The sequence below is a fragment of the Cebus imitator genome, unplaced genomic scaffold (genome assembly GCF_001604975.1).
Source record: "Cebus imitator isolate Cc_AM_T3 unplaced genomic scaffold, Cebus_imitator-1.0 Scaffold324, whole genome shotgun sequence".
Classification (NCBI taxonomy): Eukaryota; Metazoa; Chordata; class Mammalia; order Primates; family Cebidae; genus Cebus; species Cebus imitator.
In genome coordinates, this window is record NW_016107639.1 from 2,560,145 (window position 1) to 2,572,428 (window position 12,284).

The 12,284-nt window shown below is 50.6% G+C and overlaps 1 protein-coding gene across 1 annotated transcript in view; it reads right to left on the reverse strand.

Moving 5' to 3' along the window:
• Nucleotides 1-11,042, reverse strand: part of PARD6G (par-6 family cell polarity regulator gamma) — an 86,662-nt gene extending 75,620 nt beyond the window's left edge. Inside the window, exon 1 of the mRNA XM_017504583.2 lies at nucleotides 10,782-11,042. Within this exon, the coding sequence (XP_017360072.1) occupies nucleotides 10,782-10,853 (72 nt within the window). The 5' untranslated portion in view covers nucleotides 10,854-11,042. The remainder of the gene's footprint in view (nucleotides 1-10,781) is intronic.
• Between the last annotated feature and the right edge of the window lie 1,242 nt (nucleotides 11,043-12,284).

Below are 12,284 nucleotides of genomic sequence, written 5' to 3' on the forward strand. Positions count from 1 at the left end.
GCAGCTCATCCCTGAGTGGTGTCCCTCCCACAAACCATGGGGCCACATCCCTGGGGAACTGCAGGACAGCTGAGTGTGGGCTCACAGGTAAACCTTCCCAAGGGACAGGTATTCTTGCACACAGGGATCTGGGGCTTCTCATCTTCTGAGGAGTGGAGTGGGACCTCCTCAAAAGTGAGACCTTCAAGGGACAGATCTCCATGCATGCTGGGACCCCAGTTGCTCATCTCCTAAGGAGTGGAGTGGGGCTTCATCAACATACCATTAATCTCAATTGCATCTCTCTGATGTCTGCTGCTCCTGTCCATGCAGACACACAGTGTCACCTTCCAGGCAAACTATCCCATCTCTGGCAAAGGAGCGTATTCATGCAAAGTTTTTAAACAAAACAAAGCCATCTGAGGTGGTACAGGATTTAACCCTCAGCACCAACCACTCGTGTGCCACCCCACAGTCAAGTGACTGGAATCCTCAGGCCTCACACAGGTCCCAGTGGGCTTCTCCCTGCAGATGAGCCAGCACTCCCTCTCATCTCTGCACCAAATAGGTTCTGATGGGCCCAAGGTGACCACAGGCCATTGCTGTCAGTGCCACTTCCTCCCTGTCATGAGGGACCACTTTGAAGACAGAGAAGTTTGTTTTGTCCCAAGGAAATACCCCCTTATTATTGCCAACCAGCAAGGGATGAGGTCAGGACTGTCGGTGGAAAGTCAGGCATTGAGGCCCCTGAGCCATGGGACACAGGTGTTGACATTACTTTTGTTTCCAAATCCTCTAGAACAGCTGACCACCTAAAAGTGACAGCTGTGACAGCCCCAAACTCCTCTTTCATAGCCTTAACCAGGAACCTCGGGGGCCTCGCACATGAGCTCATGTCCTCAGAAAGAGGCCTCTTGAGGGCCCATGCATACGCGTACCATCTATCCTGTCTAAGAAGCAAAGGCAAAAAGAGAGATCTGATACCACAGAACTGACTGATTTGTAATCTAGCTTTTGACAAGTGTACTGATGTGGTAAGACAGAAAATAAATGCATCCACTCACTGGTCAGGCTTTTAGAAGGAGCAGAGAAATTCCCACAGTGCTCTGACAGCCCTCGAGATACAACGGCTTCACAAACACCCTCCCGTAAGTGTAGAAGGGATGAGCTACCAGCAGGGCAGACCAGGCAAACCTCCCAGGCTGAAGGTGGAGTGGAAGCTCTTGGCCCGGCGGGTGTCTACTCCCTGCGAGTGAAGCTGCAGTGAGATCTTCTTCCACACATGAAGCTCAGGCACTTTTTCCAAGAAAGATTGTCCAACTTTCACTGTACACAAAGAACCCCGGCACAATGATGTCCTGGGACCTCTGGCACAGTGCTAGGTCTGTTATCATCTCAGGTCCCAGCTTTTCCCATAACATCTGGCCCACCAGAGGGGCCCCAGAGATTGGTTAGCTGGTGTGAACTCAGGAAAGCCAGGAAATACATAAGAACAGCCAATCAAACCAAAGAATTAGAGGGGCTGTGAAAGTCCTTCACATATCAGCAGTGGGGTCCTTAAATTCTGTAACATAAAGGATCTTTTCTGATTTTGATTAATCGACAAATAGCTAATAAGCTGTGGTTCAAGGCCTCCAGGACCTACAACTGCCTGACCCGAAATCCAGACAGGGGTCACAGTCTCTGTGTACACTGGAGCCAGGAACAATCCCAGTGCTGAGTCATAGGTAAGATCAATGACTGAGATCATCCCCACAGGGCAGATATCCATCACTGAAAGCCAGTATTAGTGGGGCATGATGGTGTGCACCTGTAGTTTCAGCTACTCAGGAGGCTGAGACAGGAGGATCACTCGAACCCAGGTGGTCGAGGATGCCATGAGCTGTGATTGTGTCACTGCACTCCAGCCTGGGCAACAGAACAAAACCCCATCTTGTAAATAAAGCCATCTTCCTAGGTGGCTAAAGGTCATGAACATGAGTTTCCGTATGAGTAGTCAAACAGTGTGTTATGTGCTGCAGAGAAGCATGTGCACGTGGCCACCAGAGGACATGGGCTAGAACATTTGCTGGGAACAGCCCCCATCTCCCTCCATCAGCAGGACACATACACAAGCTGCGGTTCATTCACACAATGGAAAACTAAGCCACCATGAAAAATAAGGTCTACTGTTACATACAACACAGATGGATTGTGCAGACATGACACTGAACTACAGAAGACAGACAGCGCTCAGCCTAATAATAAAAAACTGGCAATAGAGACCCCAATAGGGGTTACTTAGCGGGTAGGTACAGGTAGGTACTCACTAGAAAAGGGCGTGAAAGAAACTTCCTGGGCGCTAGAATGTTCTACATCTTGATCATCAAGCTGTACAATTAAGATGAGTGTACTTCACTGTAATATACATACTCACTGAACACAGCAGACACTGTCATTGAGCTAAGAGGGTGTGGGACAGCTTCCTGAACAGGCAGTGATTTGAGCCCTGAGATAGGGAGGCAGGGTTGAACTTCCACTGCCAAAAGTAGGAAAAGATAGGCTTGCTGGGAGGTCACAGAATGAGAGGGAGGCTGGCGGGGGGGGGGGGGGGGGGCTGGGGTAGGTGGGAGGTGACAGACAAACATGTAGTTTAATGTTGGCTGGACCACGTGGGAGGGCCTAGCTGCCCAGGATGAAACCATTCTGCGCTACAGTGCTTTTCAAACTTTTTAAGCAGCAAAAGCCCTTTCTTCTCCCCAAGTAAAATGCTACACGTGTACCTCAAAACAGAGCTGATCTGCTCTGACCTGGGGCTGGGAAGAGGAGCCCTATGCTCTTAGACTCCTCTACTTCTGTCTATAAAGTATGGGATGGATGACTGATGTGAAGGGAGAACAAGGGACAGGTGGGGCAGAGGCCAGGTTGCAGGAGAGCACATCCCCAGACCCCAAGAACATGGGAGCAGCAGGGAGAAGAGGGGAGTCAAAGGTATCTGATGACAAAGCTGTATCAGAAGTGCCATGGTCCAGCCACCCCATTCCCAGTGGGCTGAGGGTGCCCTGGCAGCTCTGCAAGAGGAAGTGTGTAGGGCTGATGCTTTACAACAGGGATGTCCAATCTTTCGGCTTCCCTGGGCCACAATGGAAGAGAAGAATTGTCTTGGGCCACACATAAAATACAATAATGGCAGCTGATGAGCTAGAAAAAAAAAATCACAAAAAATAATCTCATAAAGTTTTAGGAAAGTTTATAAATTTGTGTTGGGCCACATTATTCAAAGCCATCCTAGTCCACATGTGGCACACATGCCATGGGTTGGACAAGCTTGGTCTACAAGGGGCACAAGCACCCCTGGAGCTGCAGAGTTGGCAACAAGCAGGCTCCTGCCCTATCTTTGAGAAACTCAGGACATGCCAACAACAACAGAAATAGCCACGTGGGCTTTTAATTTCCAAAGTACCTCATCTTATTCCCTCAGCTACAGCACTAGCGTCACTTACCTTTAGCTTACGGAGAGGGCAAGGCCACCGACACCTCTCAGGGATATCCTGGCAATAAGCCAACTGGCACATCAACATATCAATATATTTTAATTGGTAAAGAAAAGAAGCTTATTTGGCTTACAGTTCTGCAGGCTGTACAAGAAGCATGGTGCCAGCATCTGCTTCTGTGGAGGACTTCTGGCTGCTTCTACTCACAGTGGAAGGTGAAGGAGAGCCAGCATATGCAGAGATTGTGTAGCAAGAGAGAAGGCAAGGAGGGAGAAGCCAGGCTCTTGTTAACAACCAGCTCTTGCTAGAACTCATAGAGCAAGAACTCACTCATTACCACGAGGATGGCACCAAGCCATTCATGAGGGATCCACGGAGAATGCTATAACGTGGATATTTGACCATGGATCGATCCATGGTCAAATATCCACGTTATAGCATTCTCCCTGTCTTCCCCGAATCTCATGTCCTTATTACACCGCAAAATATAATCATCCCTTCTCAATAGTCCTCAAAGTCCTAACTTGTTCCAGCATCAACTCAAAAGTGCAAGTAGTTGTCATTTTCCTCAAAAAGCAGTTCTTTTCTAAATTTGCTTAATTGACCATTTCTGAACCAGTAGCTTTCAGGAAAACCCACTTGTTTTTCATCTGAATTCGACCCAAGGAACACTGATTGTGTCCCTACTATACACAAAGCACTGCTCTTCCCACCTCCAATGCTGAATTCTTCCTTGTAGCACACCATTGAGAAGTGTGGCTAGGGTCCTGAACTTGCCCGATAAAAACGTGGGGAGGATTAAAGAGCCCCAAACGAGTATAAGTGAGGACTGTAGCCCACCTGCTTCTGGGAGCTATGGAGACCTGGCGTAGCATCTCAAACCACCTCACATGGGCATCACCATTGCCAATGCAAAGACCATCAGAGCAATTTCAGGGGAGCACCAGCACATTGACTGGTCTTGCTGGGTGGTGGGATGACTGGGCTGCACTGGAAACCTCTGTTTTCAAGGAGACGTGAAGCTGTGGATTTGGTGACAGCTTGATTATCAGGACAAAGGACATTCCATCCCACCCAAATCTCCCCACTAACCTGACTGAACCTTTACTGGTGCTTTTAAGGCAGGGATGTTGTACTTTTTACTCCAGCACAAGCCCTATGCCTGGCACACAGTAGCTGCTCAGTAAATGAGTAAAAAAGTGCATGGATGAGATCAGATTTTGAAAGAACAGCTACTGAAGAGAGGACTTCCCTTGAGGCCATACATTAAGAACCTTCTACAGTAATGCAAAAAAAATAAAACTTCTCCCCACAAAACACAAGACTAAATCTCCCAGCTGTTTCTTGCAACCTCCAGATTCAGACAGCTGAGGGGGTCTCTCATCCTATGCACAGTGAGCTCGGAATGTGTGCACCTGTATCCTGGTTTGGATTCCATAGCTTGTTGGATCCTAAGAGGGCATGAGCCCTCTTCCACCAGCCATGGACAACTGGTAGTACCCATTATAGACTTTAGAGCTAGACTATCTGGGTTCCAACCCCTTTTATGAGCTTTATGACCATGGGCAGATCAGTAAAGTGCCCTGTGACTCAGTTTCCTCTTTATTTGCATAGTGGGTATGATAAAGGAACCTATCTTACAGGATTGTGATGGGCGTTAGTGAACTATCTACAATTGCAATGTATTTAGAATGGTGCCTGGCACATATATACACATATATTGGAGGGGCATTAAGTAAACGTTACTAATACCTCAGAACCCAACCTCTGTGAAGCAGGCAGTGTCCAGCCTGGGGATCTCGAAGCGGGCTGCAGGGTGTGTGTTGGGAAGAGGCTGGGGGCTACACAGGAGCATGTACCTCTTACGGCGCCCCAGGGTCATGGTGCAGTAGAGACTTGCCCAGAGGAAGTAGATTTGACATGTAAGCAGCCAGGTGAACTAGTCTAACCACCTGGGAGGTTCTGCTGCTGTCATGCCAGGCTCCCTTCTTGCTGCCTCTAAAAGTCATGGAGACCCCTTTATGGGAAAAGATCAGGATGCCTCTCCCCTTTGTGCTAATTCTGGATGTGATTCATGAACATCAGCGCTTCTGATACCTCGTATGGCTACATCTCCCAATTTCTGACATTCCTTCACTTCCCTGAAATTAGGGCCTTCTATCTGAAATGCCATGGGTCCTAGGAAAGCACTCAACCCCCTGGCAAGCTGGGATGCCCCACCCCCCACCCCAAGAAGGCCATCAGAGCATTCTGCTTCTCACAGGCCACAGACCTACAAGAAATTGGCAGCCTTGGGTCCCTGGTAAGTCTCCCCGAGACGTGACTTCCCAAATCAAGTTACTGAACCTGTTTAAACGCAGACATGCACAAATACAACAAAACTGCAGTCTTAAAAGGGCGTAGCTGACACACACAGGTGAGTCAAACCATGTCCAGGCAGTTCTCAACTGGCCCACAGAAGGCAAGTGTCAGCCACCCAATGGGGAGGCCTGGCCTCAGCTCCATCCCACCAGCTGTCGCACACCACACAGCTGGAAGAGCATGTTCCTGCAGCGCCATGGGGGCCAACAGCCTCAGCGGCAATAAGATCCTGGGGTTCAGAGGAGATATACTGACATAAAACACTGCATGCTTGGCTGTTCCCCGCAGAACCTGGCCAGCCAGCCCACCGGCCAGCCCACCAACAGGCTCCTCATACCCCTGTCATCCTGGAGGGCCCAAGTTTAATGCCTGGGGGCAAGGTCATAGCACTTTTAAAGCCAGTCACCCTCAGCACCATCTGCACTGATTGGAAACTTACTGTGAACAAGAAGCTCCCATAACTTATTAACTCCAAAAAAAACTAACAAAGAAAAAGGATTCAGGACAAAACCAAGCAGTTAAAAATAAATATACAAATGGCCAATAAACATGAAAATTTCAACTCACTTATAACTTAAGAGATACAAATTAAAACAATGGGATATCATTTCATTTATCTAATTGGAAAAGAATGAGAAAATGACCAGTGCTAGGAAGAGGAAAGAAGAAAGGGATGGGGAGAAACAGACAGATATATGGATAAATATGAAATAGCATCTATAAGTTGGTAAAATAAACTTTCCAGAAAAAAAAGTAGAAATACATACTCAAAACCTTTAAAGGTACATACCTTTCACCCAGTAATGTCACTTCTAGGAATTTGTCCTAAAGATCAGTAAGAATCTTGTATTGCTTTAATATAATCAACAGTCTTCACACACTTTATGTGTATATTCTATATATAATCTTTATGTAAAGACTTAAAGATATTATTTACAGCACTGTTTACTATAGAAAAATATTGGGATTAACTTAAGATACTGGTTACTCATGGTTTAGACATGAGCAGGAATAATATGCAGTCATTTTTTGTTTTCTTTTTTTTTTTCGAAACGGTGTCTCCCTCTGTCGCCAGCCTGGAGTGTAGAGGCACAGTCTCAGCTCACTGCAACCTCTGCCCCCAGGTTCAAGTGATTCTCCTACTACTCAGTAGCTGAGACTACAGCCATGCACCACCACGCCCAGCTAATTTTTGTATTTTTAGTAGAGACAGGATTTCACCACGTTGGCCAGGATGGTCTTGATCTCCTGACCTTGTGATCCGCCCGCCCCGGCATCCCAAAATGCTGGGATTACAGGTGTGAGCCACCATGCCCGGTTATTTTTTGTTTTCTAAAAATGTTAATGACATGAAAAAACACTTGCAATACATACACTGGTAAGTTGGAGGGGGAAGCTGGCTACACCGTGACATGCCTATTTGACCCAAATTCTGTAACACAAGAGTGTGTGCATCATACGTGCACATAAAAGACCAGAAGGCCAGAGGCTTTAACAGTGGCTCATCTTTGGACAGGAGAGCTACCAATGGTGTTTGCTCTCACTTCTTTGTGCTTCTTTGTGCTTGGCAGTTTCTAAACTTCCTGTGATGACACTGTTTGTTTAGAACCCAAAAAAGTCTCAACATTACCTAATAAGGAAGCACGAATGGGATGGAAACCTTCTCCCCATGACAGACAATCGGTGCTCCAAACATAACTGTGGCACCAGCATCATGACAAATGCCATAAGATAACCAGAAACACCAAGAAGGGGTAGGACAGAGAAAGCTTGGTCTGTCACAGGCATGCAGAATGACTTTGCAGAAGAGGGAGCTGTCTAAGAAGGTCCTTAGGATAGGGTAGATTGCCAGAGAAAGCATTTCAGGTAGGGGAATCCACAAACTAGGGACACACAGGCCAAAGAAAGCCTGGGCCGAGGCCATGCGAAGTGGGTCATCTATACTCCAGTCTGAAGGAACAGGGCTCTGGGCTGAGCATGCTGCTGGGTGGAGATAAGCTGTGTTTCTTTGGATTTTTCAAGCCTATGCAGATGACAGTGGAACTGATGAAATACTAATGCAGTTAAAAGGCATTGCTAAGTTCATAGTGGCACCATATTGCTTGCTATCTGTTCCTCATATGAAAATTCATCTACATTTACTGCCCCCTGCAAACCCATCCCAATCCCAGCACTGGCATTTCTGCTACTTTCTAAGGTGGCCAAGGACACTTGCTTTCCTCAACCTGAAACACCCTAAACATCTGTATAGCTCCCCCCTCCCCATTGCAGGTCCTGTGGAAGGATAGGAAAAAGTCAAAGGTAAGTGGGAGAAAGGGTGGTCCCATGACCAGAACCAGGTAATCAGAAGTACATGCTGCTGGTTTGGCGAGGAACAGATGAATCACTGTAATTAAAGTAAAAATGGTTGGAGAAGTATAAGGGGCTGCAAAATGGGGAAGAGCCACCAGGTCAGGATCAAGAACATATGCCCCCTCGCGCACGCACACCAGGATCTTGTCCCTAAGCACTGGGGACTGACCAACTGTGGTAAATAGTTAATGACAAAAACTCTGAGAGAACATAAGGCAGTTTCCCACCCAATATCTTAAAATGCCAAAGAATTCTGACCTGCAGTATTTAACTCAAAGTGCTCTTGCATTCATTGTATTTCACCTTAAGAAGTAAGAAGAAAAGGTATCATGCCCTTTTTACAGCTGAAATACTTGAACCCATGCTTGGGGTGTGAGGCAGCACCCCTTCTTTACCAAGTGGAGCTGGCAGAGGCAAACAAGTTGACACCCCCAGGAAGGCAGAGACAGCTTCTGTAGTGCTAGCAGCCCAGACTGCAGGATGAGACCTGGTGAGTGCATGTCCTCCAGACCCACCCTGGGCCTGGTTGAGGCCTCTGATTCTCTAGAGCTGTGTGTGTGAGGAGGCAGCCACCCTCTGCACAGGGCCAGTGAGCCCAGGCTAAGTCTTTAATGTTCATGCTAACGAGTCGTTCCTGGTTAAACAGTCACTGTGAAGGCCAGCAGGAAGGATCCTGGGATGAAAGGAGGAAACTGTTCCGCACCTTGAATGTGTTAGTGGTCACACAACTGCACAGATCTAGGCATACACGAATGAGCATTTTACGCTGCTGAGACCCGGTAAGGTCTGTGTCCAGGATATGACAGTGTGCTAGTCACACAAGATGTCACCATCAGGGAGGCTGAGCAAAGTATACATAGACCTCTATATTCTCTCACAACTGCTTGTGAATCGACAATAATCTCAAAATAAAAAGTTAAATAAGATTACATACCATATGTGCTTACTGGCTACTACACTAGACAGTGCAGCTCCAGAGAGCTGTGTTCCCACTGAGTTAAAGTTATCTCCCACCCATGTTTGTGGGTTCTTCCCCTCGTCTAACCCACAGCTGGCACACTGGATTTGGGGGAGTTGGGGGCACTCCTGTGCTCCAGAGAAGATGGGTGTGGGGCCGAGGCCATGGGGCAAGGATAAGGACAGGATCTCAGATAAATAAGAGATTCATTAAAAGACCGTATACTCGCAAGTAAAGAAGGATCCTGCAACTCACTGTAGTAGGCTGGAGAGGTGGCCGTGCCGTTGCTGGGACACAAACCCCCCATCCTCTGCGGACACCCTGTAAATCATACACCAAAGGTCAGAGGAGCACAGGGAGCGGGGGCTGTTAGACTTGCCTCCCCAGAGGCAGGAGAGGGAACACCCGCCCTGCGCCCAAGATAGGCAAGAGTTGGGTGTCAGGGCTCCCGCTCCGCCGTTAGGAGCCATTCCCACAACTCTGGGAACTGGGGTGCAAAAAGAGAAAGGGCAAGAGGGCCGCTCAACTCCCAGAGAGTAGCCAGGGAAAGGCTGGAGGGTCCCCTTCCCGCAGGATCCCCCAACAACCTCAGCTCCTCCTCAGCCTGCGGGGTCCACCACGGAGACCCTCACAAACAATAGCATCTACAGCGAAGGAACCACCCCCGCAAAGGGCAGAAGCGCCAGATCCTATCAGCCAATTACCCAGACGCGCACCGCGACCCGCAAGTTCGGGCACGCTCCACCCGGGCGCAGGCAGCGGGAGGGGCCGGGCACGCCCGTGAGGGTGGTGTGGCTCCGGGTCTGGGCCGGGGGCGCGCCCGGGAGGGGTCTGGGTCTGGGCCAGGGGCGCGCCCGGAAGGGGTCTGGGCCGGGGGCGCGCCCGAGAGGGGTCTGGGTCTGGGCCGGGGGCGCGCCCGGGAGGGGTCTGGGTCTGAGTAGGGGGCGGGCCCGGGAGGGGTCTGGGTCTGGGCCGGGGGCGCGCCCGGGAGAGGTCTGGGTCTTAGTTGGGGGCGGGCCCGGGAGGGGTCTGGATCTGGGGCGGAGGCGCGTCCTGAGGTGGGGAAGTCTGTGTTGGGGGCGCGCCCGCGGGGGTGGGTTGTCTGGCCCGGGGACGCGCCCGGGGGCGTGGTCTGGGTCTGGGCCTCGGGAGAGCGCGGTGGGTCCCCTAGGTCTGGGCCGGGGAGCGCGCTGGTGTCAGGCGTTTGGTACCAAGCGGGTGGGGGACGCCCAGCTCGGAGCCGGCACCTCCTTTGCAACAGTGAAGGCGCCTTGGCCAGGTCCATCCCCCGGCCCGGGCCCCCAAAGGCCCCTCCACGGCCCCGAATACGAGCAGCCCCTGGTCCTCCATTCGCCCCGGAAAGGCCGCCCGCCCCTCCAATGTGTGGCGCGCCCCGGTCGCCTCTCCCTCGTGGAACAAAAGAGCAGCCCCCGCGGCGCGGGTCCAGAGCCTGCACGGCCTGTCGACGGCCCTCGGCCCCCTGAGCGCCCGGCTGCTGGGCTTTGTGTCCGCGCGGGGGGCGGGAAGGACGGCCGGGGTCCCAGTGCGCGTCCGGCGGAGCGGCGCGCGGCGCCCGAACTCGAAAGTTGCCGCCGGCGCCAGTCGCCTCAGCGGGGCGCCCCATTCATTAGCCAGCAGTCGGGGCGCGGGGGGCTCACCTTACTCTTGACTTCCACCGCGCTGCAGTCGTAGAATCGCAAGGTCTGAGACTTGTGAAAACTCCGGTTCATGGTTTCGGCCCCGGTCAGCCTCGCCGTCGCCCTCGCTCCTCAGGGGCCGCAGAGACTCCCGGGGGCGGCGCCCCCAGGCCCCGGCCCGGCCCCTGCTAGCTCGGCCGCCGGGCTGCTCCCGGTGCTGCGGGCCCGAGCAGGGCTGGCCGCGCGCCTCAGGGACTCCAGGGGCCGCGCGCGGGAGGAGCGCCGGGGACGCCGGCGCGCGCCGCCCCACCTCCCCGCGCCCGCGCCCCGCTCCGCCCCCACCCCGCCCCCGGAGGCCCCGCCCCGCGCTCCGGAGGACCCGCCACGCCACGCCCCCACGCAGCTGCTCCGCCGCGCCTGGCCAGTAGGTGCGCGCTCTTTTCTTCACAGTCCCGGAGCCCGTGGAAAGAAGCATCGCGGCCAGCCCCGGGCGTCTCGTTTTGATTGGCTCCACTGAGCAACCTAGGAGAGGGGCTGATCTTTGCCGTTGTTTTGGGTAATAGTCAGGAGAAGAATGCCAACGAGAACCACTGGAGACCCAAAGGCATCACCTGTCAGTACTAATGTCAAGTTGTTGATGGCCTGGGAGGAGAGTTTTATCAAATAGGCTTAGAGCAGCCTGGATAATACGGTGAAACCCCGTGTCTGCTAAAAATACAAAATTAGCTGGGTGTGGTGGTGCATGCCTGTAGCCCCAGCTTCTAGGGAGGCTGAGACCGGAGAATCGCTTGGACCAGGGAGGCGGAGGCTGCAGTGAGCCGAGATCGCGTCACCGCACTCCAGCCTGGAAGACAGAGCCAGACTCCGTCTCAGAAAATGAAAAGTAAAAATTAGGGCTTAAAGGGTTTTATCAGATAGCCTATCTCTAGGGAGGGGATCAGAAGCACCTGTAGACCTGCCTGATGTGAGAGGAGTCTTTTTGTCTAAGGCACCTAGAAGAAAACCTGTTAGGACAAAGAATCAATTGCTAGCAGCATCATTGAATAATTATCAATCAAGAGGCCTCTGAAACAGGGATTGCTGAAACCAAAGATGCAGTCCTTGTCCCTGACGAATTTTTGATGAAGTGCAGAAGACAAGACAGTTTTTTAAAGAAATCATTGTAAAGCATACTATGAATTGTAATTTACAAGTTAAATAATTATAAATCTTATCATAAATTCATTTCAAAATAAACCTGTAGAATGCAAATAAGTGAAAAAACTGTAAAAAGTACCTGTAGTCATGCAATTCAGCAATGAATTATATTAACCATTAGTGTATTTTATTTTCACTTATTTTTCTGCATATGTATTTGTATATTTTACAAAATTGTGATAATGCTGTTTATTTAGTTTTACAACCTGCTCTTTTCAGCTTATGCTATATAATGAACTTTTTTTCCCTCTAAAAACAGGATCTTGCTATATTGCCCATGCTGGAGTGCAATGCCGCAATCATAGCTCACTGCAACCTCAAAATTCT